At 49.0% G+C, this 26,356-nt stretch overlaps 1 protein-coding gene across 3 annotated transcripts in view; it reads left to right on the top strand.

Moving 5' to 3' along the window:
- The window catches only part of Csmd2 (CUB and Sushi multiple domains 2), a 550,287-nt gene that overhangs the window by 183,421 nt on the left and 340,510 nt on the right, over positions 1-26,356 (top strand). For all 3 annotated transcript variants that reach the window (XM_060379514.1, XM_060379513.1, XM_060379515.1), the window contains exon 4: positions 21,865-22,059. In XM_060379514.1, the coding sequence (XP_060235497.1) occupies positions 21,865-22,059 (195 nt within the window). The remainder of the gene's footprint in view (positions 1-21,864; positions 22,060-26,356) is intronic.

The following is a 26,356-nucleotide window of genomic DNA, read 5'->3' as shown; positions in this document are numbered from 1 at the left end:
ATGTCAATTCAATGGAATACTAGTCAACAATAAACAAGAATAACAAGCCTGAAGGTGGTGGCACATACCTTTAATCCCAGCACTCAGGAGGCAGAGGCAGGCAGAACTCTGAGATTGAGGCCAGCCTGGTCTACAGAATGAGTTCCAGGATAGGCAGGGCTACACAGAGAAACCCTGTCATGAAAGACTAAAAATAGATAGATAGATAGATAGATAGATAGATAGATAGATAGATAGACAGACAGACAAGAAGAGCAACCAACATACAACATGAATGGATCTGAATTATCCTTAATGAAAACAATCTAGACCAAAAAAGACACCTTTCTGAACCTTCTAATCCTCCTAATCGTTTCAAACAGTGCCACTCCCTGATAACTAAGCATTCAAGTTTGTGAGCCTGTGGGGGTCATTTTTATTCACACCACCACAATAGTTGTCACATAGTTGTGTTGGTCACTGTTCTGCTGCTGTGAAGAGACATCATGGCCAAGGAAACTCTTATAAAAGAAAACATATAACTGAGGACTTGCTTCAAGTTGCGGTGGCTTAGCCCATTGTCATCACAGCAGGGAGTATAACATCAGGCAGGCATGGGGCTGGAGAAGTAGCTGAGAGCTACATCCCCGTTGGCAGAGACTGAGAGACTGAGCCTGGCATGAGCTTTTGAAAGCTCAAAGTCCACCCCAGCAGTGATACACTTTCTCCAACAAAGACACACCTCCTAATCCTTCTAATTTTTAAAAAATAGTGCCATTCCCTGGCTGGTATGCATTCAAGTCTATGAGCTTACAGGGCTATTCTTATTCAATCCATCATAATAGTATATAGTTCCATTTATATAAAATTAAAATTCTAGCAGTTGCAAGCTAATTAAGAGGAAAGGCAGATTTGTGTCTGTACATTGGATACTAAAACTTATCAGTATATACCTACAGTATGTGTGGTTTCTTGCGTGAAATTATAACTCTGAGGACATTATAAAAGGAAGGAAAATATTTCTGTACTTAGACTTCGTACCAGACCAAATAAATCAGTGTTTAGGAATACAGCCAGGCAGTAGTACCTGGGAAGGCTCCTTGAGACTCCACTGGGCTGTCAGAGAGCAGAAGTGGCAAGGCAGCATTGGGAAGACAGATTAGCCAGGAATGTGCTTGCCTGGGAAGCCTGAGGACTGGAGGCTGGGCCCCTGAAGCCATGAAAAAACCCAGGCCTGGTGATGTCCACCTGCAGTCCCCATACTAGCGAGCTGGAGACAGGTGGATTTCAAGATCTCACTGGCCAGCCTGCCTACAGAGCAGAGAGACCCTGTCTCAAAAACAAAACAAAAGTTTGGATAATAATTTATTTAATATACCAAGAGAAGGATGTGTCCTTCAGCCTCTCTTTCCTTCAATGGCAGGGTCCGATATTGGGCCAAGAGTCTTCCTGTTTCCATTCATGAATGCATCCAGCTGTTCACTGAGGACCAAACAGGCAGCAAATATACCTGAACAAGCTAGGGATCAAAACGAGTAAAACAGACTCCCTCACTCTCATGGAACCTCCTAGGTGAAATAAGTAATGTGATTATATGCCTTCTTGGATACATTAGATGCTTAGAAATTCCATATAGAAAAACATATAAGGACATGGAGGTGAGGACCAAGATTTGTAGTGTTGAGCCCAGGGGGGGAGCAGGAAAAGAACTCACAGAGAAACCAGCATTTGAAGTAATGCCTGAAGGAGATGAAAGAATGACTCTCCCTGGTTTGAGAAGAGGAGGGTCCTATGCAAAGGCCCTGAGTTAAGGACATAGCGAGTTGGATAAAAAAGGACCAAGAAGGGACAGTGCAAGGGGCCAGCCAGGTCTTGACAAGGACTTAAACAACTCCAGGAAATAGCTAGGGAGATCTTTCGGGCTTTGACCAGGGAGGTGGCACTACGTCTATTTCTGCTGGGTGTCTGCAAGTCTAGTTAATCTCACTTAAAATCCCCTCTGTAAACCCAGGCTGCATGCAATGTTTGGATCCTGCAGAGCAGGTGGGTTTGTGCAGACGGAACCCGAATTTCCCTATTAAATTTTGATGCGACTTCCACAACCCCAAAGCCTTCTGGGTAAGAGAGCGAACCCCCCAAAAAGCAGCACTGCCCACATACAAAGCTCGCTTGCTTCTCCTCCCCGGGGGCTGCTCCCAGGCGGATCCTCTCACCCTCATTAAATCTAGATGAAGACTGCAAAGAGGAAAGGAAGCATGCAGGGGAAGTCTCTATTGTAAGCTGGGCTGCCTGGCTTTGCAGTTGGAGTCCTGAACAAAGGAGTCTGCGCCTTCTCTTCTCTCTCTGGCTCAAACCACTGGAATTTGCTAGGATGATTTCTATTCCGTTTTTTTCCTCTACAGCCACAGGCCCGTTCACAGAGCCCACACTAAGGATCTGTAATAAGTTTATTATATCACGCACATTGTTTAGTTCTCTAGACATCAGAGGAAAAAGGAGACCTATGCGGATCAGACAGGGGCAGTGTATTTCTTCAAGCCACACAGCCAACGCAGATGCCTAGGTCTGTCTGACTCCAGAATTATGCTTCCACCTCTCTGTGACAATGCCACACCCTCTAAGCTGTCCTGGAGACACTGGCATTCATTGCTTTCCCAGTGGGACAAAACACATCTGGCTAGCAAGAACCCCTGTTCCCGCTGTGAGTCCACCCACATAGCCCTCCAAGGCTTAACGGGACAGCTGTAGCAGTTGGGAAGGGTGGACTCGGGACAAGGCTGGAGGAGGCAAGGCTGGAGGAGGCGGCTGGTTCTCGGTGGGTTGCCTAGCCCATCATCTGAAAGCCTTGCGTGTCCTTTGACAGCTCATCAGGGGCTGACATGGGAGGTGCGACAGGACGGGGCGATCCCTGAACTACAGAGGTCTGACCCTCAATTCTTTTAAAGTAAAAGAGTTCAGCTGGTGAGCGGGGGTTGACAAAGAAGGGATGTTGCTGTCTATTGCTTATTGACAAGGCTTAGTTCTGGGACCAGTGCTGGCACAGAGTGGGAGAGAAGGGCAAGAGACAGAAATGGAGTCCTGTCCAAAGGTTATTTGGGTCAGAACATGGAGCAGACAAAGGATGGGTGCCACTCATAAAACCCTGCTGTGGGTGTACTCTTGGGTCACTGCCTTTCCAGACTCAACAATCCCCTTCTCCACACCCCCCACCCATCAGAGGGGGCTTCCCAGACATTCTACAGGCATATCCTGCTAAGCAGTAGGAAGTGCCTGGCCATCTCCAGAGGGGCCTTGTTCACTGAGGGAGAGGCTGCTGACTACCCAGCCCAGCCTGGTGGCCAAGACCACCATCTGCATGATCAAAGGCCACCTCTTCTTCCTACCTTGTGTTCCCATGGCACCAGCCTCCAGTACTTCTTTCTTACCTTCCTGTTTGCCTATCCATACCTTGAGCCCCTAGAAGGCAGAGCCAGTGTCTGCCCCATGTCTCTAGCCCCAGGTCACTTCACACAGTTCTAGCATAAATTCCTGCAGGATTAGGAAACCCCAGTTCTGAGCCAGCACTCTGGCCCTGTCCATGCAAGTGAGTCCAGCTAGAGGATCTTACCTACTGAATAACTGAGGGGTGCCAGAGTCTGAACAGACAGGATTTCTCAAACCTTTGACAGATAAAAGATGGTTTGCAATACAGAGGCCCCATTTCTGGACAGAAGACCTACCCAAGGGTTGGCTTTCAGGGGATTCCAGGACCGATCACACTAGGATGATTGGGGTAGGGACACAGCTTGAGCAGAGAAGGGAAGACAGAGTCCATGACCCTGGAGAGCATGGGGCATGATATAAGGCGACCAGGGTTTGGGGCAGGGAGAGCAACCTTCACAGATCAATTTGGTCTTCTGAGACCTAGAGGGCTCTGTTAGTGGGGGGAGGGGCAGGATTTAGAAAAAGGAAGAAAGTCAGATTAACAGGCAGAGCTTGGTTCGTTAATTTGACGTCTGTCCACATCACTAGAATCCAGCATGCAGCGATGAAGTCACTGCCCACATGTAGTTGACTTCTGGGACACAGCCGAATACTCATGATATGATGAGGATGATGGCTCACAGAGTGAAGGACAGAGAGCTGTGAGTCACGTCACTGGCCATCCAGGAGGACCGACTAAAGTTGCTGACAGCACAGTGGAAACCCAAGCGCTGTGAGCCATCCAGCATTTAGGCACAACAGGGCTAGGGCCAGCATGGAGTGTGAAAGGACCTGTGGGAGGAGCCTCTGGAAGCTTCTGCAGTGGGGGTCAAGGGTACGCAGAGGAAACGAAAGGGCCACTGGGGTGAACTGCTTTGGCTTCTTACGATGAGAGACTATTGGTATAAACCCTGACTACATCCCCCAGAAATCAGGGCTAAGTCTGTCATATAGAAGTAGAGCGGGTCTGAAGCCTGAAGGCCACCCCTGGAGTGCTGGGGGGGGGGGGGGCTTTGACAGTGGGAAGGAAGACAGCGGCTCATGTCTGAGGAGCAGGCTGCCCGGTGCTGCATTCAGCACTGAGAAAGGATGGGTGCGCACACGTCACTCCTGTGGAATGAAGGCCTCCTGCAGTCCCTTGCATTGTCAGTTAAGCTGCCAATGACATGAGATCAATGAGACATCACTCACAGACGTTGTTTCGCCGCAGCCATGTCCCTGAGCACACACTGGTCTCACGTGACACCCGGGCCATGCTGAACATGAAGCTGTGACTCACTTTCACTGGGCACCTGTGTCAGAATGTCACAGGGCAACGGGAGAGTTGAGGCAGACAGGCATGCAATGAGGGAGGGACCTGCGGCAGGTAGGTGTGATGCCCCCCCCCCCCGAATGAGCAATCAGTCCATGGTAAATGCATCAGCCTCCTACTGCTCTGTGACAAATACTCCCTGGTTAGCATGCATAAATAGTCTCAGGCTTCCGTGACTTGGAGGTCTCAGATAGCTTAGCTGGGTTCTCTACTGAAGACCTCATAAAACAAGAATCCCCAGGTGTCACAGGGGGTTGAGGTCTTGTCAGGTTGCTTGGGTGTAAGGGTTCCTCTCTCCAGGTCAGGGGACTGCGGAAAGGGTTCAGTGCTCAATCTATAGAACGATAGCATCTTGCTTCAAGAGCAGCAGAGTCCCTGATCCCTTTGAATGTCTGACCTCCGAACTTTTGGGGCTCGGCTGATTGGATCAGGCCCCATGTGGGTCAGCTTCTCTTCCCATTAACTCAGAGTCACCAGTGAGAAGGAAGGGGGACAAATTACATGTACAAAGGCACCTTCCTCTTTGCCATATATCTTTATCTAATCATGAGAGAAACACACCATCATAATCATGGCTGCCACCATACCTGGAGGAAGGGGTTTGAGGGGTGGGACCCAAGGCTGGAATTCTTGGAGGCCATCGTAGAATTCCACCCATCACACTAACAACATATACACATGTGTTCAATGTTCAAAACAATCCTAGATATTAGCACTTTCGGTTTACATGTGAGGAAACTGAGGCAGAGGGAGGATGTATAATAGGCCTAAGGTCCCACTAAAGTGGACCCAGGCCTTTGCAGAAACCTTTTGGAGTGAGGATCCCTGTGGCAGGAAGGGGAGGGGAGGAGAGAGGAGTCCACCAAAGTTCTCGCTGCTGTTTCATAAAGTGTTGCCATGGAAACCCTGCATGGAGCATCACTTAAAGAGCTGTTTGATTATTTTTGTGGGGTGGCGTTTGCGGGCGCAGAGCAGCAGTGCAAACACACGCGTGCACCGTGGTTGAGTTAAAAGGTCTGACAGCAGGCGCGTACCAGGAGTGCTGAAGGCCTGTTGGTAAGTGGATGCTCTCATTGGTAGGATCAGGGTTCTGCTTCATGTCCTGGATGCACAGAACCAGGCAGGTTAAGATGGCGATGATGCTGTCAGTCTTCAGAGACCTTGATTTAGAGAACACTGTTCTCAGTTGCTGCCTCTGCCTCCAGCTTTGGTGTTCCTTCTAGAACCCTTGCCCTCCCTCTCACAGGCCTTTTCCCAGGCCTCTCAACAGCAGCGTTGGAGTCTCCATCCCACTGCAGGTGGGATAAGATAGTGCGTGTCCTCAGAAGTTAATCTCAGATGCACTCAGCCTTGAGGCCCCTTTAATGAGTTCTAACTCCCATCAGGACACATACAGTCTGGGATCCTTAGGATTTTCCTCTTGTCTTAACCCCAGGGCTGGCCTTGCAGATGGCTGAGGCTGGAGGAAGTCCAGGGTGACAAAGGATGCCAAGATGTTCCCTGTGACTGCCACCTAGTGGGCCTGAGTGCCAAGCCCCATGCAAAGAGCTTTGCCTGAATGCTGTCCCACTCTCACCTGTCAGTCATTTCATCCCACTGGTGTTTAGTGAGTATTTAGTTCTGGAGAATGCGTGAAGCAATGAGCTGGACGAAGTTCCTGTTCATATGAACCCTGTGGTCTAGATGGACACTAGGTAAAACAGGGAAATAGCCAACTGTGTCAATAATTCAAACAGAAATGACCTGTGCAGTGATTACAGGCCTTTTAGATATGTGCAGAGTAGGGTGGCTCGCCAAGAGTCCATATGTAACTAGACACCTGAGTAAAAGTTTATGTTGAGGACATACGACCTGTGCAAATTCCCTGCTCTAGTATATTCTTGTGTTGCTGTCATAGCACACTGTGACAAAAAGCAGCTTGGGGTTAGAGTTTATTTTAGCTCATACTTCCAAGTCACAAGTCATCACCGAAGGAAGTTGGGACAGGGACTAGAGGAGAAAACATGGAGGCTCATTCTCAACTAGCTTTCTTATGCAGTGCTTACCCACCTGCCTAGGGATGGTACCGCCCACAGTGGGCCAGGCCCCTCCCACATCAACCATCAGTCAAGACAGTATCAGACAATGGCTAGTTCACTCAGTTGGACAGTTCCTCAACTGAAGGCCCTCTTCCCAGATGACTCTGAGCTGGTCAAGTTGGCAATCACAACTCGCCTGCACAGGCCCTGGCATAGGAACTAACTTCATAAGCCCAAGAAACAGAATAAAAGGATCTCCTGTGGTTGGAACAAGGCGAGAAAAGACCATGGGTGCCAAGAGGTTGGCCAAGGTGACACCCTACGTTTGTGTAAGGATGACTGGTTTATTAGAAAGGATATGTGAAGAACTTTCAGAGGATACCGTGAGGGAGGAGACGTGTTTAAAATATTTTTTCTGACCTCCCTGGCTGCTGGGAGAAGATATGCTTGGTTGTAGCCATATTTGGGGGTTCTAGTAACCAAATCTCTATAGACTTAAGTGTGTGGGCCACCCAGAGCAGAGATGTATGGATTCAAGCATGGGTGGCTCTGAGGGCTTGGATTTTTGTCAGGGAGAAGAGAGGCTTCTGGAATATTTTCAGCTGAGGGTGTCATTGGGGCGGGGCTAACAGGATGGTGGCCCTGCCAGCTCTTTTCCACCCAGCCCACTGGTGGCCCACACCTGGTACTCCAGGCTCCAAGATTTCCTGCTTACCCTCCTCCAGTTAATGAGTGGCAAGGACATTGGAGAGTCCGTCTGAGGAGGACTGTCATCCACACAGCATATCTTAGAGGTGGCTGGATGCCCTGCCACAATGCAGATAAACCTCACCGCTACCCACAGGGGGACAAGCCCTGTGGGATGTCACTCTTAGGAGGTGCCATTCTTGAATGACATTCAAGAAGAGAAAGCCGAGGGGTGGGTGCTCCAGCACTGTTTCCCCTCAAACCGTGAGCCAAAACAAATCTCCCTTTAAGTTGATTTGTCAGGTTCACAGTGATGACGAAGGCAGCTGCCACTGGTGTGGACATTGATGAGTCCACATGGTCAGCTCCACACAGAGACCTATGGGTGTCCAGCCTTATGCACAGCACTTTGCATCTGTGTGCGTGTTCATGCATGAGCACACACGCATGTGTGTGCAATGTATGCACACATCTGAAGCTGAACATGCCCATGTGGATGCTGAGTAGAAAGTAGGCCCTCAAATGTCTTGCTGATTCTCTGCCTTATTCCCTGGAGACAGAGCCTCTTGCCGAACCAAGAGCGAGGCTGGCAACCAGTAAGCCTTAGTCACCTCCTGTTTCTGGACCCCACAGCATTGGGACTTCATGTGGCCATGGCCAGCTCTTTGTGTGGGTGCTCGGGTCTGCATGCTTATGTAGCAAGCACTCTTACTGAGTCATCCCCACCAACGCTGCCGCCGTACATAGCAGTTTCTTGGTTCCAACTTTGACCTACCACACAGGTGCTTCCATTGTGCCCATTCTACAGATGAAAAGATGGAGGCCACATGACAGCAAGGGGCTCCTGCAATGCTATGGAGTGAGCGGAATGCAGACTCTAAGCTTGGCTTGTTTGTTTCCAGGCCTCGGTGCCTGTTTTACTAACACCCACATTAAATGGGGAGACTAATTACAAAGGTAGTACGAGTGTTCTGTTCTCAGGGATGATTTAAAGGCACACTGGGTGATTATTTCCTGGAATGAGCATCCTTTGCCTGGGCCCCAGGGTGCTCCGCGCTCAGCCTTCTGTGGGGAAGCTGACACTCCTTTTGCTTGATAAGTCACAGGAAAGCTGGGCACACTACCGTCCCGCCCCCCTCAGGAGGCACCTCATGGGGAAGAATAAGATAAAAACAGCATCAAGCTGAGCTCCTAATTGGCATTCCGTCTCCGGCAGCCCCTTGATGATGAAGGATTCTCGAATTGGCGATGAGTCACGTGGAGCAGGTGAAAAGCTGGGTGGTGTGGCTCAGCAGTGAGGTTCACCGGGGCAGTGCTTTTCGGACATGGAAGGCAGGGCTCACCCACACCTGGGGGTCAAGGACTACCGCCTTCTCAATGCTTTTGAAGACTGGCTTCTGTTTTCTCAACATGGGAAAATACCCATCACAAAAGCTGACCCTTTTAAAGTGCCCATTTGGAGTCCCTAAGGACATTGACATGGTCACACAGCCATCACCGCTGTCCATCTCTAGAGCACCTTCAGCCTCCCAATCATCACCACATCCACTGAGGCCTGGTTCCTGCTTTCCGGGCAGCCACCTCTGTACTTCCCATGTCTGCAAGCTGAGTGCCTTCTGGGATGCCACGGGAGCTCTACCTTACTGGCAGGCTGTTTTACTTAGCGTGGTGTCACTGGGGTTCTGAACAGCACTCGTGGTCTGGGCAGACCGTGGTCCATTCACCCCTGGATGAACTCTTCTGCTTCCACCTTTTGGTATGGCTCCCTCATACCTCATTTTTCACTCTCGCCTGGACTGTTACTGTCTATATGGTGGGAATCCATGTGACTGGGGCTCCTCAGTGTCAATCGACAGGACCGCCACCTGAACAGTACTCCCTCCCACCTGTCTCACCAGATCTCACCCAATGCCTGGAGGTATCCATAGCAACCCATATCCATGGGCTGTAGTTATGTTATGGCAGTGCCTAACAGTTTTGACTCAAGACAATTAATCCATGTTGAGGTTAGTTTCTTCGTCTGTAGGATTCCCACATCTGGGATCCTTACATCTGCCGCAGAGCTGGGGAGGGGACGCAGGAATCAGCAGCAGCCATTAGTACAGGCCAACCATCCTGGGGACGTTCTGCATAGACCAGATGATTTAGTCATCGAAGCTTCTCGGAGAAACTGAGACTGCAGGAATCTTCAGGTCGTCACCCAACAGCCAAGCTGCTATGATTCCGGTTCTGGCCATAGATGCTCCTTTGCAGGAAGCACCCACCACTGAGGCCCAGCTCATACATTTTTTGACATGATCCTAGCTGGCTACTACGCCAATGAAATCGATTTGTCTCCCTCAGGGAACAAAGCTTCCAAGCAAGGTTCTCATTAGGCTTGCATGTTCTGAGTCTGGCTCTGGGCTGCCCAGCTGGGCAAAAGCAAGAGGGATCCAGACCTGGACTGGAGATCATGCACATACTGACTCCCAAGAAGACTGTGTTGTTGTTTAGTTTTTAACATTTCTCTAAAGATTTCTGGTTCCCAATGGGTAGAGGCCTTCCTGGTTCTAGCCCCTGGGCCCCACAGATCCAGACATGCTAGCAGGCCTGACTATGGCTCCCAGGAGGAGGTGGGTCTGGAGCAGGGTGGGAAATGGTTTGGGGTTATGTACAGTGAAAGAACCTGAAGGCAACAAGGAGCTGGAGTCAAGAGAATCTTGTTTTTTCTGGGCTTGGTTGCAACACAAATGAGCCGATGGCCCTTGGGACAGGGGCCTGAAAAGCAGAAACACGCAGCGGGGCCTCTGTGCTCCTGGGCCAGGGCCAGCTGCTCTACCTGGAATGCTGGCCCTTCTCTGCCAAGATCGTGCCGAATGTCCCTTCCAGGAAACATGACTATATTGTTTTTTTCTAAAGGCTGGGAGCCCCTTGCTGTAGAGCTTGTACGACACAGGGCAACCCCAGAGGGTAGGAGGGTATCTGGGTACCGATATGCAAGACACATCCTGATTTTTGGTCCATGTTTCCCTGGTCACTTGGGGGTCAATGGGACAATGCGCTTGTTCTTCTGAGTCCCTAGGGGAAGCGTTGCAGACTCAGACCGGAAGGTCCCCACCTGACTCCATAAAACCATTTCAGATCCAGGCGATGCCACTGTGTGTCAGGGACAGCTGCCCACTCCATCTGTGGGGCTATCTGCACTCCCCAGCCACTGTCCACATTCTCTCTGTTTCAGCTCCACCCTCCAGCATTGGCCTGGCATCTCCCAGAGAACTCCAGGGACTTAGATGTAATCACAGCCCCAATTTACTGAGCATTTACTTTGTGCCAGGCGCAAAGCTAAGCACGTTGCCTGGTCTGTCTTACTCAGTCTTCATCACAGCTCCCTGAGGTGAGCATGGTAGGGAGTACCCCTGTGTGATCATGAGGCGGAGACTCGAGATGCAGTGGCTTGCTATTTATGTCACAGATTTGGGATTTGAACAGGAGCCCACGGTGTGCTCTGCTTCCCACTGTGTCTCAGCTGCCGAGGCAAAGACAGTGGGAGCACAGGATCCAAACCCAGGTCTTTGGGTTGGAAGAGCTATTCTCAGACCCATGACATTCATGGCTTCCTAACCCCTACAAAGCTCCCATGTACCTCCCAGGTCCTGGACTGAACCCATGGGTACTTGAGACAGTCCCAGGGTCTGCCATGAACCCTCAGACTATTCCAGAGCTCAAACACATTCCAGGCAGGCCTGTGAGTGTGGAGAAATTGACACTACTTTCTAGAGGTCTTCTGGCTGTGTGGAGAGACACCTGTGAGGAAGGATTTACTATTAAGCATGGTGGCTGAGCGGGGAGGGTGAACATCCTGACATAAACACAGACGGTTTCGTTGGATGTGTGGAGAGGTATGCTGAGTCTGTTGTCAGCTGTGTGAACAAACGAGACAGGCATGGAATTGTTGCTCCAGGCAACATCTACCTAGCATGCATGAGATGCTGGGTTCAGATAGAACCTGGCAACACACAGACACACACAGAGAAAGAGAGGGGGGTTCCATCTTCGTCCCTGACATCCCTTGAGAGGAAATTCTAGCCTGGTGCTGCAGAGGTTGGAGAGAAACTGAGCAGTGGTTAGGGAGAGCAGGTGTGTAACTGTATTCTGCATGTGTCTGTTCTTGACAGCTTTATATATTTATAATCTACTGTGATCATATTCACACACACCATTGATCTCTCTCTTATCCCCTTCTCACATCTTCCTAACTAGTCACCTGTGTGTGTGTGAGAGAGAGAGAGAGAGGGAGGGAGGGAGGGAGGAAGGGAGGGAGGGAGGGAGGGAAAGAGAGAGAGAGGTGGAGCAGAACAGAGAGATCCTTGTTGGTTAGAGGTCCTTGTTAATCAAGGCTGACTGTATAGGCACAGGTAGGGGGGCTTTTTACTCAAATGCAGGTGACTTCTAAGTGGCTCCCCCACTGAAGAAAACGACTCCCCCTCCATTTGTCTATTTCCCCTGCGTGCATAGTGGTGTGCACACTAATGAGTGAAAGGGTGCCCTGGGGATGGGTGTGTGTGTGTATGTGTGTGTGTGTGGCCGGAGAACATAAGGATACCTGGCAGATATGCAAGTCACTGTTGGCTCATCATAGAATGGGCTTCTCCAGGGTGGGGCCTATTCTAACTTCTGCCCCTGTGACCCCGAGGATGGATCACAGGGCCTCCACCTGCAATGGGGCTCCCAGGAGGACTTTGCAGAAGACACTAAACTCCAGAACTAGATAAAAATAAAGCAACAGGCAAGAAAAAAGCCAGGCCTGTCCTTTCCTCCATTCTGATTATCAAACTCAAAATGCTTGCTGAGTTCTGCCTTTGGCCTTCTTAAGGGAACTTGTGGGCACTGGAGCTCCAACGCTGATTCTTTAGCCAGAGGGCCACCATGCACCTCACCACCCCTCCTCTACTGTGGTGTGACAGCAGAGACAAGTCAGAGGACAGCTGATGGGGTCTACACCCAACTCCATATACCCTGGGCTTGTAAGATGAGCAGGCGTCCCTTTCTTTCTGTTCTTGTCTCCTGTGATGGGGAGAACCCCCAACTCTGTGTTATGATGTGATTTAGAAGGATTCAGGGTAGAGCTAGTCCACCGACGTGGTTAGTGAGCCGTGGGGAGAATGAAAAACGAAAGGAGAATGGCAGTTTGCAGAAAGCGTGTGAGGGCTGGGAGCACGCTGTTTGTAAGTATAGCAGCCTCCATCTTTGGCCTGTGAAGGGAGTGCAAGAGAAGGCGGGTGATGGTATTCAGAGCGTTGCTTCTCTTCTTGCAAGACACTGTGTCTTTGCTCCTGTGGGAAGCAAGCTCAGCTACTGACATTAAGTGAGAGATGGTATTTCAGGGCCCCAGACAGAGGGAGCCAAGGGGGAAGAAATGAGGACCGTGATTCTGTTGGCCAAGAGGCTAGTTTGCTGAGGAGAGCATCTCCATGGACATGGGTTCTCTGTTGGGTTCAAACAGCACTTCTCTGTTGCTCAGTGGGAAGCAGGGGACCAGGACCCCATTCTGGGGATGGGGTGTGCCGAACATGTCAAAAGCATACCTGCTATAAGTGGCCAAATGAAAATCTGGAATTCATTCCTTTGCCCCTCTTCTGCAATATACACTATCGTTAGCTGAAAGTGATAAGCTTACCTCTTTAGCAAGAATTGATCTAGCATCAAAAGTTACCACCGAGTAGAGGAAGCTGGGAATTCTGAGCCTCAGTCCCAGAAAAGCATAGGTTTGCATGATCCAGAGGGGATCATATTTATAAAAAGAAGAAAATTGGTTTCATGCCCAGCATGCAAGCACATGTCTAGGAAACCATACCCCTCTGGTCAGAGTTCCCAGAGTGTTGGGTTGAAATATAAGATACACCATTACGCTTGTATTACAAAGATCGAGTCGTCCTCAGCATATGTGTATCCCAAATAGCACAGGGTTTCTATTTAGGCTAAAATCTGATCTGTGTTTATCTGAAATTCAAATGTCACTGGTTGTCCTCCACTGCATTTGGCAGCTCTGTTCTGGGGCCTGGATGTTCTTTTGGTGGTGCTGTCCCTAGAAAATTAGAGATGACAGAGTGGAGGCCACAGGGTGAGAAAGCGTGGAGAATTCTGTTCTGATGTCTTCTGTGGCCTCACGGATCAGGGGACAGATGCCTTTGCAGCCTCCACTAGTCTAGGTCAGAGGAAGGGATCAAAGAGAGAGCGGTCGGTGTGGGGTGGCAACACAGGTAGAGGGCTTGAGCCTCAGGGGGTTGGTTTCAAGCTCAGCCCTGGTCCTGAGCAGGTCCTTGTGGCCTTGGGCTCCACTGCCCCTTCCCCACTGTCCTTTCTTCTTCTCCTGGAAAGAGGACAGATGCAGTGTCTCTGTCTGCGCAAGATTTGTGTCCAGATGAGGGCTGGTGACATGACTCAGCCGGCAAAGGTGCTTGCCCCAAAACCTGACCTGAGTCCAGTCCCTGGAACCCACGTGCTAGAAGTAGAAAACTGAAATTGTCCTCTGGCCTCCACATGTGTCCCGTGGCACATGCACATCTATACCTCCTACAACACACACACACACACACACACACACACACACACACACACACACACAAATGTAAAGAGTGTCCAGATGAAGCTCTGAGCAGCACCCCAGGGTATATTAAACATTCAATAGGTGGCAGCTCTTGAGCCGCCCCCAACCCCGACTCCTTTGGCTGTCTACATCTTCTGCTATGTTTAGCAAAATAGGTTTTCTAAGCCCAATCCGAGAAGTAGCAATGATAATACAGGTTGTACACCCCAGATCAGGCACAGAGCAGGCAGAATACCAGTCCTTCAGGTCAGCTCTTCACAGCCTGGGGCTCCTTCTGCCCCAGGAGGTTTGACTATGGTGTCAGTGGCTGTTTTCACACCACAGGGAAACTGAGCCATTGCAGCAGAGAGCATATTTTATTAGCTGTCTCTTTCAAAAGAAGTTTTCCAAACCGCCAGCCTAAATATGTATATATATATAAATATTATATGTAATATATATAGCATATAACATATTAATATATATGTATATTTTGCACACACATGTGTATACATATACAAATAAAAGACATGGTTTTCTCACTTAAAGACTGTGCATTTATTTATATTGAATTCACTCATTCCATATTTGTCCTCTCAGGCAGTAGGCCTACCCTAGCTGTGTAAAGATCACTGACACTGCTCTCGCCTCTCAGAGAGTCTAGAGATGGAGTCATGGAGAGAAAACTCACAGGCAGGCTCTGCTGCAGGGTATGTGAATGAATGAACAGGAACTTGTGATGCAGGAATTGACATGTAATCAAAACACAGTCTGACTGCACACAAGGCCTCCAGAAGCCCCAAGCACTTACAGCGTGAACTCATGTAAGTCTCGGGTGAATTAAATGGCCGAGGGAGCCTGCTTAGTGAGTGGTCCAGGAGTTCCAAGGCTGTGGAAACCACGGACTGATGGCATTGGGACAGCATTTTCTATTCTATCAAGATCTGCTCTTGAGGGATTTTTGTGGTTGATGCTAAGACACCGTATTAATTGGGGCTCTCTAAGGAAATAGAACTGAAAGAATGAAAAAAAAATAGTACATATACATATACATACACATAGGTATCTAATATAATATATTATATATGCATTATACATAACATGTATATGGAGGGGATTTATTAGATGGCTTACAGACTGTGATCTGGGTAATCCAACAGTGGCTGTCTCTCATTTAAAAGTCCAAGAATCAGGAAGTTGTTCAGTCCACAAGACTTGACATATCAGCATCTCAATCTAATGCTGGATTCCCAAGGAAGTCTTAGAGAACTGCCGGTCAGGCTTTGTTAGAAATCCCAAAGAAGTAGATCCTAATACCAGTGAAGGAAAGCCTCAGTGACAGGCTAGCTGGACTTGTTAACAAGAATGAGGGCAAGCAGGCAACAACAACAACAAAAAAGCCCCACAAAGCTTCCATCTTCCATGTCATGTATGTGGCAGATTTAGGGTGGGTCTTTTCACCTCAAATGATCCAATCAAGAAAACCCCACACAGGCGTGCTCAGCTTGGGTTTTAGTTGATTCCAGATATAGTAACGTTGACAACCAAGATTTAGCTGTCACAGACACCAAGGATAACAAGTGGTGTCACATAGAGGCAGGGATACTTAACTGGGATTTTGATGGGTGAGTATGGGCTTGCTAGATGGACACCTGGAGAGAAAAAGAGGGTGTTTGGGGTACTTGCTCTTCAGAATAGTAATGATAGTGGGAGCAGGGAAGGAAGCAGAAATGAAATCACACATGGAGCCTTACCTTGAATTTATCCTCAGAGCAAGGAAACACTTTGTTCAGAGGGGCCTTTCATTTCCCTCCCTTTACTCCTTGTTAACCTTCCAAACCATTAGTTATTCTCTAATGAGTATACTGGTATACCTTGGAGGGGTCCTCTACAGTACTCCCTCAGACACTAACAGGGAACAGAGTATCAGAAGCAGGGGCCCTGGTAGTGGGGAGAGTTGGGTCACACACAAACACAAAACTGGTGTTCAGAGAGCAGGACATGGCCAGAGCCTAGAGATTCCCTCAAACAGCTGACTAGAAAATGGAGTGGGGCAGATTGTCTATCTCAGCCTCATCTTGCTATCTCCTGGAACTGAAGTTATAACACAGGAGGTTTGGGACCTGGTGTTGGCCTTAGGCTCTGTAAGATTCTGAACCCTGTGAGCCCCAGTGCCAAGGATGGCAAAGATCACCAACCTGAGTTATAGGAAGAGGGTCAGGGTGAATGACTCATGTCTGACAAGGGTCAGAGTTGCTGGACAGGACAGGGCTATTAATTGTGGGGTGCTTGGTACCCCTGTCTTGCTTTGATTGACAATTGGCAGGAGATGGACAGATCAAGCTTGAGGTCTACCTACCTGCCTGAATGTCACCCTTGTTCTTCCAGGGAGGACAGGGTGACTCCCTGATCAGCATGCTGGGCCTTCATGTGGAATGGTCAGCACAGGAACAGCCCACTCTAGTCAGGGGGGATGTGGGCTCAGGGGCCAGGCACTGATAGGTACAGCCTTGCACATTTGGCCTTGGGTCAGCATCCTGTCTTCCCTGGCAAGCTCATGTACCTCAACAAGGAGTCCCAGTGTCTCTGTCCATAGGTTATTGAGAGAGTTGTGTGAGCTCATTAGGCCACTTAGTAAAGTTTTATCCGAATTGTTACTCACCCAGAATTATTCTTTGAGACTAGACCCAGTAGAGAACAGAATCAGCCTCCAATGACGTCCTCATGGAGTATGCTTTGTAGTAGGGCAACACTGTAAATCAGTGACTGTCAAACTGATGAGCTAGCAGGTGATATCTCATACCTGATGTTAATTTTATGTGAACATATTAAATCATATGTGAAAATGTGTTAGGTTTTGTGTATGGTGGTGCATGCCTATAATTCTAGCAGCACGTTGAAGATAAAGGCAACAGGGATCATGAATTCAAGTCCATCCTTGGTAACATAGTGAATCTGAGGCCAGCATGGGCTACATTAGACTCCGATTTTTAAAAAAAAGGAAAAGGAAAAAGAAGGAAGGAAAGAAGAAAGTCATATATGTAGCATGTAAACATACAGTCTATACATTTTATATAAATATATGATGATATATATGAATTTATTATATAGACATCTCTGGTCTAATAAAGGCTGAGGTGAATTGGAGACAGCGAGTAGAGACAGCTCTTTGGGGAATAGAAATACAAGCAAACCCTTGCCAAGACAAGGCATGGGTAAGTGAGTTACATTCAAAAGTCTAACAGCTAAAATGGCAGGAGTTGTGAAGGTGATGAGCATCAGGGGTGAAGCAGAGGGCCGGGCATCAGAATCATATCTTCTCTGTCCCTTCACCCTGGGCCCTAACCTTCCCTGTCCTGATGCAAACTCATCCCACCCACGGCTTCCTTTCTTCTTTGCATGCTGGGACTGTGGGAAGACGAAATTCTTTGCCCCGAATCTTTCCCAGCTCTCCTGCCACTTTAAGTCAGTCACATGGCCATGGGGAGTAGTCTGGTTACTTGATGTCAGGAGACATCAAGACATACAGATGGTAGCAAGGACATCAAGACATATAGAGGGTACTTATGGATAGCATAAGGGACTCTTTATTCTCAAATTAAAACAAAATCTGCATGACGCAGTTCTAGCTGTATTTCAACCACAGAGGAGGGCCATTGACGTACAATCAGAGAATATTATGTTGATTGGCAAGAGCGGGGCTCTGTAGAGGGCAAAACTCCCCACTGCTGATCTACAACAGAACTGTTCAATGCCAAGCACTGCTTTAATAATACCATTCAGGGCTGTGTTGGATGGAAATACCACACTCGTGATTTTGTAAGCAATCAAAGGGAAGTTTTATAGACAGGAGAGCAAGAGCGGCTGTAATATCTGTGCCAAAAAAACTCATGGGGAATACAACAACAGCAACAACAAAGAACTTTGCCTTAGAAAGACAGCTTTGCGGCTTATCTCTAATCTGTGTCTGTCCATAAGAACCTTCATTAGACACACAACAAAAACTACGCTTTAGACGTTATCCTTGATATTATGTAGGGACAAACACACAGATGGGTACAGTAAAAACTTAAAACTCAGGATATTAAATGTGGGCTTTGGGGTGATCACTAACTTCTGATGGAGTCCCCATCCCTAGAGGAGGCAGGAGGAAGGAAACTCAGATGTGGAGGCATTCTGCCTCTGTCGGAAGGGATGTTATGGCAGTGTGAACTACAGAGCCTGAAGACACGACCAGGCTCTTCTATTTGCTAGCTGCATGTCCATTGGCCAAGCATGCTGCCTCCACTCTCTGCTTCAGCACTGTCATCTGTGAAGTGGGGACATCACACACGTGCCCTAAAGGTTCCTTTGCTAGATTAAGTAAACTTGTTACACAGGCCTACAAGTATACCAAGTACTCAGTGGAGTATTGGAAATAAAATCTTAACCTCCTCTGCAGCCCTACTATGTGTTAAATAGAATCATCTCCAACAATCTGTTGAAGTCCCCAGTACCTTTCCAAGGTGACCTTTGGAAATGGTCTTTACAGGAGATGACTTCACGTTGAGGTCATGAGAGTGTACGCTGTCCTGTACAGGACACAGAAATGTTGCATTATGGGAAGAGAGACAACTAAAGGGACCTATCTACCCGCTAAGAACCCCAGAAGTTGCCAGCAGCCAGAAAAAGTGGGAGGAGGGAAGGAAAGTCAACCCCCACCCCCACCCAGCCCGGGCAAGGCTTCCTTCTGTGACCTTCTGGCCTCTATCACTCCTCTCCAGCGCTGACAATGATAGAGTATAGTTGCTAGCACCCAGTTGCTGTTCCGTCGTTACATCACCAGCCCTACCGCCTAGCATGGCCTTAAGAAGAGAAAAACTGCCTCGATTTCAAATGAGGAATGGACACCCAAAGAGACATGTGGTACAGTTTGTACCTCTGCATCCTGCCAGAGATGGAGAAGCTGGGTTTGAACCCAGCCCTCTCCAAGCCCCAAGACAGCTCACTCTCCCTTCAATGTGTGACCTCAGAGATTGGGATTAAAAAGTGACGTGAGGGGTGGGCCCCACTCGTTACAGCTGGGTCCCAGTTGAGACCCATTTCAGAGTGGTCTGATTATGAACAGCTCATTAGGTAAGGAACGGTAAGCATTTGAAAGTGACTTTTTAAAAAGAATCAACTTTTATTTATAGTGACGTTCCAGTCATTAATTTCAAAGGAAGAAAGCCCAAAGCAGAAGCAGGTTCATTAAAAATTTGACATTAGTAATTTAATTAAATTGGGTCTTTGCGTTTTGTTGCGGAAAATGAAACGTTAGTTCTACACCAGTTCTCAGCCGGTTTCCTGTCGGTTCCCTCCCCTCACCTTAGCTTGCTTTCTTCTCTAAATGTTTACCTGGCCCCCTCCAATCCCAGCACCCACACACGTATCACCATATTGCCTGTGCTGTAAGCCAACAGCAGAACACCGTAAGAAAGACTGGGGGAGTCAGGAGTAGGGAATCATGGGAAATACAACTCAGCCAGCAGTGGGGCATCTTGGGAAAGGCTGGACAAACCAGCAGTAAAGGATTATGGGAAATGCTCAGTGAGCCAGCAATGGGCATCTGAGAAATGTTCAGAGAATCAGCTGCAAGGAATCATGGGAAATGCAACTGAGCCAGCTGTAGAGGGTCATAGGAAATGAATGGGTCAGCAGTGGGGAATGATGGGAAAACTGAGCCAGCAGCAAAGGATTGTGGGAAACATTTAGTGAGCTATCAGCAGAGGGTTGTGGGAAACATCTAGTGAGCCAGCAAGAGGAGATCATGGGAAACAATGAGTGAATGGTAACAGAGGTTCATGGAAAATGGTAGCCAGGGCCAAATGACAAAATAGCAAAAGCTATAGTGTCAGGGCTAGAGAATGGAGTAAGAAGAACTCTTGAGTCCTTAAAGTTACTCCAAAGCAAGCCTCTGAGGATGGAGACCCATTCTACCTAGATGATTGTACTCCAAACACTGAGTGCAGTAAGCCCACAATACATGCTTGTTGCACAAATGAATTGATACATGAATGAATGAATGAATGAATGAATGAATGGCTTCAACAACTAATTGATGAACATACAATTATATCTCTTTAAGTACAAGACACTCTGTTAGTCTCTGAGTGAGCCAACCCCAGCCACTGTCCTGAAATGCACACATACACACACACACACACACACACACACACACACACACACACAACCACTGGATGTGTTGAGGAAAATGAGGCTCAAAAGAGCCATGTGTGTCTCAAAGTCATGCAGACCCTGACTAGAACAGGTCCAAAGCCCGCCACTCCACTCCGAATGGAGCTGTGGCCTTGGGGAAAGGGAAAGAAGGGCTACAAGGAGAGGGAGAGGAAGTTGGAGAAGCTGCCTTGTAGATGGCTGAGAACATTGGTGCTGGTGGAGAGGATCAGGCAGGCAGCAACAGCAATGTGGGCGGGAAGAGGCTGCTGCAAAGGCTTGAGGGAGGCCAGAGGGTGCAGCCTGCTCTTCTCCAGCTTCTTCATTGTTGCCCACTCCGGGGCTCCTGGCTCCTTATGCCAACTTTGTAGATAGAGCTGTAGCATTTTTTGTTTGTTGTCCCAGCTGCCTGAAACACCTTTGGCCTTGATAATTCTTGCTAATCTCAGAGTTTTACATTGGTGTGACCTTTTCAGGAAGCCACTTCTGAGGCCCCTGACTGATCCTTCTCCAACCATGCCGTGTAGGCCATCTTTAATAGTGCCATCACACCCCAAGGGGCTGAATGTGCCATTTCCTTGCTTTGTGCGCATGTGTGTGCCTGGCTTTTGTCCTGTGCCCTTTGAGTGCCTGGGCTCCTTTCAGTAGTTACCAGGACCGTTTTCAGAAAGGTGCTGTTGCCATCTCGGTTTACTAGTGGAGAAACTGAGTCACAGAATAGTGAAGAGACTTTGGACTCTAGTACTGCACGGGCTTCTCGGGGATGGCTTCCCTAACTGTTTGCTGGCAAGGGGAGGCTGGAGATTCATGGGGAAGAATGAACAATGACCCTGTCAGGCCTGCTCTGTGGTGCTCTCCTGCAGCCTTGGGAAAGGGTGGCCTTTGGAGCGCAGGCACTTTCCAATCCTGGGAGAGGAAGCTGGGTCAAGGGAAATGAGGAGACACATGGGCACACGAGTGCCGCATCCCCCCTCCGAGGCAGACAGGTCAGGGTGCTCCTGAACTCTCAGCGAGGCCATTTGCTCCGGATAATGACAGTACACACGCGGGTGCCGTGATTGCTCTGACTCCGGTTACACACCGTACAGCCTGTTCCCAGCTCCCAGTCCCCACTTTAAACAGGCTGGGGCCGATGAGAATTTTAAGTTTGTCTCTCCTCCTCTCTGCTTAGCCCAGTGGCGCCTTTAACTCCCTGCAGCTACTCGACCACAGCAGCCTCTGCCATTAGACAGGGCGGCAGTCACAGAAGAAAGGACACCGGGTTTAAAGAGGAGCGAGCAAGCGCTGTTCCATACTCCTTGGCTCTTGTGTGGGTTTTCTAATTAAGGCAGCCATGTGCAAGAACTTAGGGTGCCCCCCCCGAGGGTGGAGCGCTAGTAATGAGGGTGGAGGCAGCTCACACCCAGTGCCACACACCAACAAACAGAACACCTGGGTGTTCCATGAAAAATCCTCAACCTGCGACCTCACGCATATAACCCATTCTCTGGAGGCTGACAGAGGAGAGTCAGGTCCGTAGTAGCTGGCGGAGTTCAGAGAAGAAATGAGATCCAGACTGGTGGTTTGGCCCAAGGGGGCTTGCTAGGGCCTAGGATTCGTGAGCTCCAGCCCAGCTCACCGGCTGCACCCCCCTCCTCTCTTCACAGTTCTCCCGAGCCACACTTGCGGGAACCCAGGGAGGCTGCCCAATGGTGTCCAGCAAGGCTCCACCTTCAACCTGGGGGACAAGGTCCGCTACAGCTGCAACCCCGGCTTCTTCCTGGAGGGCCACGCGGTGCTCACCTGCCATGCCAGCTCCGAGAACAGCGCCACGTGGGACTTCCCCCTGCCTTCCTGCAGAGGTAGGTGACAAAAGAGGGGCCGGTGGGAACTGGAGACAGCTGGGAGGGAGGCCCCAAACTGCTAGTGGGATCTGTCTGTGGGCAGAGTTGTACCCCTCCCAGTGAGACTTGGATTCTCTTTCCTGGAAATCCCAAATCAAGGAACACTGAAGGTCCTTGGGTCCCTAGCTGCTCCCCCTAGGTCCTCAACCCCACCTGACTTCCTGTGCTTGGATCTACGCTCCTGTATTGGTTGCTATCCCCACAAACTGGCAGCCCAATATATGGTTATATATTCAGTCCAATATATCCAATAGGATTGCTCCCATATTAAGAAATTTACTGTAACTTTGTGGCCCACCCACCGGCCCCATTTCAGAACTATCTGCTTCTGTCTTATTAGATACCATTGCTGTTAGACACTCAGCCATGGAGCATTCCCCAGAAGATTCTTACTAGCCCTGTGTTGGCATCCTTCCTTTTTCACCTATAAATTCAACATTTCTCCTGCCTTCAAAACCCCCTTCTTCCAGCCTTTCAGAAAGCTCCAGACCCATCATCTTCCACGACCTGGGCGACCAGCTATCTGCAGGATTCCCAGGATTTCCCATTTGTAGTCCTGAAAGCGTCACGTCCCAGGAACCCGCTCAGTTCCTGGCAAGTCAAGACCTTGGTCACCCCTACTATTCTTTGTTGTCCCCGCCCACTCATAGCCAAATAAGTGTCAGGGGTTCCTATTTGATAACAAATAATGCATGATTTTTTTTTAAAAAGAGCTTAGAACCAGAAAAGAGGGGGAGCCAAGCGAAGCCTATAGGTTTTAACCACGGTGTGTGTACGCTACCTTCTGTGTCGTTGCTTTGCTGCTATAACAAAGGCAACACATAAGCAAAGTTTATTTTGACTGCTAGTCTGAAGGGATAGAATTTATCATGGTGGCAAAGTCATGGCTGCACTAGGCAGCCCGTTTTGTCTGCAGTCTAAAGGCAGAGAGAAAGGAATGCTGGTATTTCCACTTTTTTTTTTTTTTTCAGTTGGGGAGCCCAGGCTGTGGGATGGTGCTGCCCACATTAAGGATAGGTGTCCCTGCTTGAGTAAATCTCTCTGAAAATGCCCTCGTAGAAGTGCCCAGAGGGGTGTCTTCTAGGTGACTCCAAAGCTGTCAAGGTGTCAGTCAAAATCAACTGTCCCTCCTTCTCATCACCTTCCATTGCGTGATCGATTTGTTCCTATATTAAGGTATATACCTGGGTTGGCGTTCTTCTGCCTGTAGGTGATTTTCAGTTCCTCTGTAGAACTACTGTCTTAGTTTGCTTTCTGTTGCTATGGTAAAACACCATGCCCAAAAGCAACTTGGAGAAGAAGGGTTTTATTTGAAAGAATAAAGAGGAAGCCAAGACAGGAACTCAAGGCACAAATAAAGCAGCGGCCATGGAGGAATGCTGCTTCCTGGTTTTCTCCCCACGGCTTACGAAGACTGCTTGCTTTCTTACTTTGACTAGGACCACCTGCCCAGGGGTGGCATCACCCATGGCAGGCTGGGCCCTCCCCTCCCACATCAATCTTCAATCAAGAAAATGCCTTACAGACTTGTGGACAGGCAATCCAATGGAGGCATTTTCTCAGCCGAGGTTCTTTTTCTCCAGGTAACTCTAGCTTGTGTCAAACTGACCAAAAGTACTAACCAAGAGAGCTGCCATGCTCACCATGGCATACCCATCTTACCCCAAGCCTAGCTCCTAGTGCTGCCAGGCAATGCTACCCATTGCTTCCTCACTGCAGGCTAGCCCTGAACACCATCCTCAGAAATGCTGTCCCAGTCAAATGGGAATTGTTCTAGCCCGTAGACCGCCCGACTTCCCAATGGCCTTCTGCACTACTGACCAATCTTTTCTTCCTAAACCCTCATCTTCAACCCCGTAGAACCAGAACCCACCGGTGTTTGTGTGGGAGATCCATTGGCAGCTTAAATGGCTGCAGGTAGCTCTTCATTTGCTTCAAGTTTGAATTTCCTTTCTGATAAATCTTTCCTCTCAAAAGACCAGCCCCAGGGCCAAGCCCCTCTCGCTGCCCTCCCTCCGCCATCTGCACAGTTTATTCTCAGCAGCAGGGATGAAAATTACCTGGCACACATACCTATTCCCTTCTCCCCCTCTCACGTGACAAGACACCATCAGCTGATCCCAGCACCCTCTCCTGCTGGAGTCCATCTTCCAACAGACAATCCACCAGGTAACCAGAGTTGCCACTGCCTTAAGCTTGTTTACTCCTCCGAGAGAATTAGCCTGAACTGTTGCACCTCCCACAGACAGGCCCATGGGGACTGGAGCTGCTGCCCGATCTTCTCAAGCCCCATATCTTGCTAGGATCAGCCTCTTTTCAGGGAAGCCCAAGCTGGTTGGATCTGACCTTGGATCCCTCGCACAGGTGTGTGGCCCTGTGCGGCCTGATCCTATGTGCATCCCCCCTTCTCTGTACTACCCCTACCAATTCCCTACCCTGGGGATGTCACCCTTAACATACCCATCCTCTGAGGGACATGTCGGCATTGTGACATGGTAGCAGAACAGGAAATGGAGGAGTAAATGATGTTGTATGAGTTGTAATCCAGGAAGCAGAGTTCTTTCTTAAGTACCACAGACACCACAGCCTTTGGCCTAAGACAAAAACTAAATACACGTGTAATCCAAGTCTCACCTACAGAGCCCATATTCATCCTATGAGGCAGAATTCCTCCCAGAATTTACCTCAACTTTCCCTCTAACTGCCAGCCCTGGTTCTACTCTGGCAACTAGGCTGGGAACTTGGAACATTTTCTGACTCTCTCATCTCCATAAAACCCAACCCTCTAAAACTCAATAAACAGAAACCCAGAGACATTCACAGAACAGTATCATTTGGTGAGGGGTGTGGCAGCGCCAGCAACTCCCACCTCTGCACAGCAGATGATTTACCCCAAACATGGCTGATCCTGAGGCTTGTGGGCTGGCCTTCCTGCTGCTTCCCTCTGCTCTCCCTTGGTGACTCCACCTTTCCCTAAAAGGACCAAGACACCAGCCACCTCTTCTTTCTCCAGCCCCTTCTGCCTCAGCCCAGGACTTCTAATTCACTTTGTAAGCATTTAAAATCTTGATTCCCTCCCGATTTTGCATTCCCCAACACTCTCCTCTCCCCTAAAGTATAGAATGCCCTTTTCCTAACTACAGAGGACTCTCTCCCTGAAAGAAACGGGAGCTGGCTGCTAAAATGTCTTTTTGCAAACTCCAGTAGCAGAGACAAGTGGTGAGAGCCAGGTGTGAGCAGGTCCCCACCACCCAGTGTCTGTGTGTCCTGTAACGGGAGCAGTGTGTGCCTGCTGGCAGCAGCCACACCATATCTGCAGTCCATGAGTGTGACATGTATAGGACTCTCTCCTAATCTCTCCCAACTCCCTGCAGCTTCTCACAAGGTCATGATTCTTCTCTTCTTCATAACTTCCTTTCTGGAAACTGCCATATCTTTTTGAATCTCTTATGTGCAATATGATAGCCTGTTCTGAGTTCTAGTCCAGATGCAAATGACACTTTCACTACAGCCCTCCTTAGATAGGCATCATGCTCCATTCATTCGAATCCTGTTTTCTCCAAACTTGTTCTTTTGGTTGATTGGTGATGTTCTGTGAAGCATCACCACCCATGGTGGCCACAGTGAGCCACCATAGGCCCTGACCACACCCTTGGTCCTCTTCTATAGACTAGGCCCTCACAGCTCCAGGTTTCCCTCTGCAGACTGAAACCTACCAGGCCCACACACTGCACCTATCCTCTGTCACCATGGAAGGCACAGATCTGACCAAGTCTCCCATTCCTCAGTCTCAGCCCAGGAGCTCTTTCTCACTAACTTTGACAACTTTTGTTTCTTTAACATGGAAGCACAGTATCTTTCTAGAAAGATCCCCCCAAACCAGCTTGCCCCCTGATGTTCATTCCCTTCTGAAGTAGCTCCCACAGGAGCCACAGGGAGATTGTCTCCATCTGCACATAGAAGAAAAGCTTAGGGAGGAGGCCTCCTGCTGCCCACAGGGCTGAGGTGAGGTTCCTTCCTCCACTCAGAGTCCTGGACCTCCCTCTTACCCTGGAGCTTGGTCTTTATTCATGCTTCTTCCGTACCATAATTGCTCATCTGAAAGAGATTCTTCAGGCTGTCCTTCTCAGGAGGTCAAGCCTTCTTGAAGCAAAAGGAATGCCATGCCATGCCAGGTGCCACAGCTGTACCAGCATGGCTGGGTTCATGCTCAGGAAAGATCATGAGCCTCCCATACAGGGCTTTCCAAAGCTGA

Source organism: Meriones unguiculatus, chromosome 3 (genome assembly GCF_030254825.1).
Source record: "Meriones unguiculatus strain TT.TT164.6M chromosome 3, Bangor_MerUng_6.1, whole genome shotgun sequence".
NCBI classification, from domain to species: domain Eukaryota; kingdom Metazoa; phylum Chordata; class Mammalia; order Rodentia; family Muridae; genus Meriones; species Meriones unguiculatus.
The sequence above is the reverse complement of the archived record's forward strand: the minus strand, read 5'-3'. Positions and strand labels throughout refer to the sequence as shown.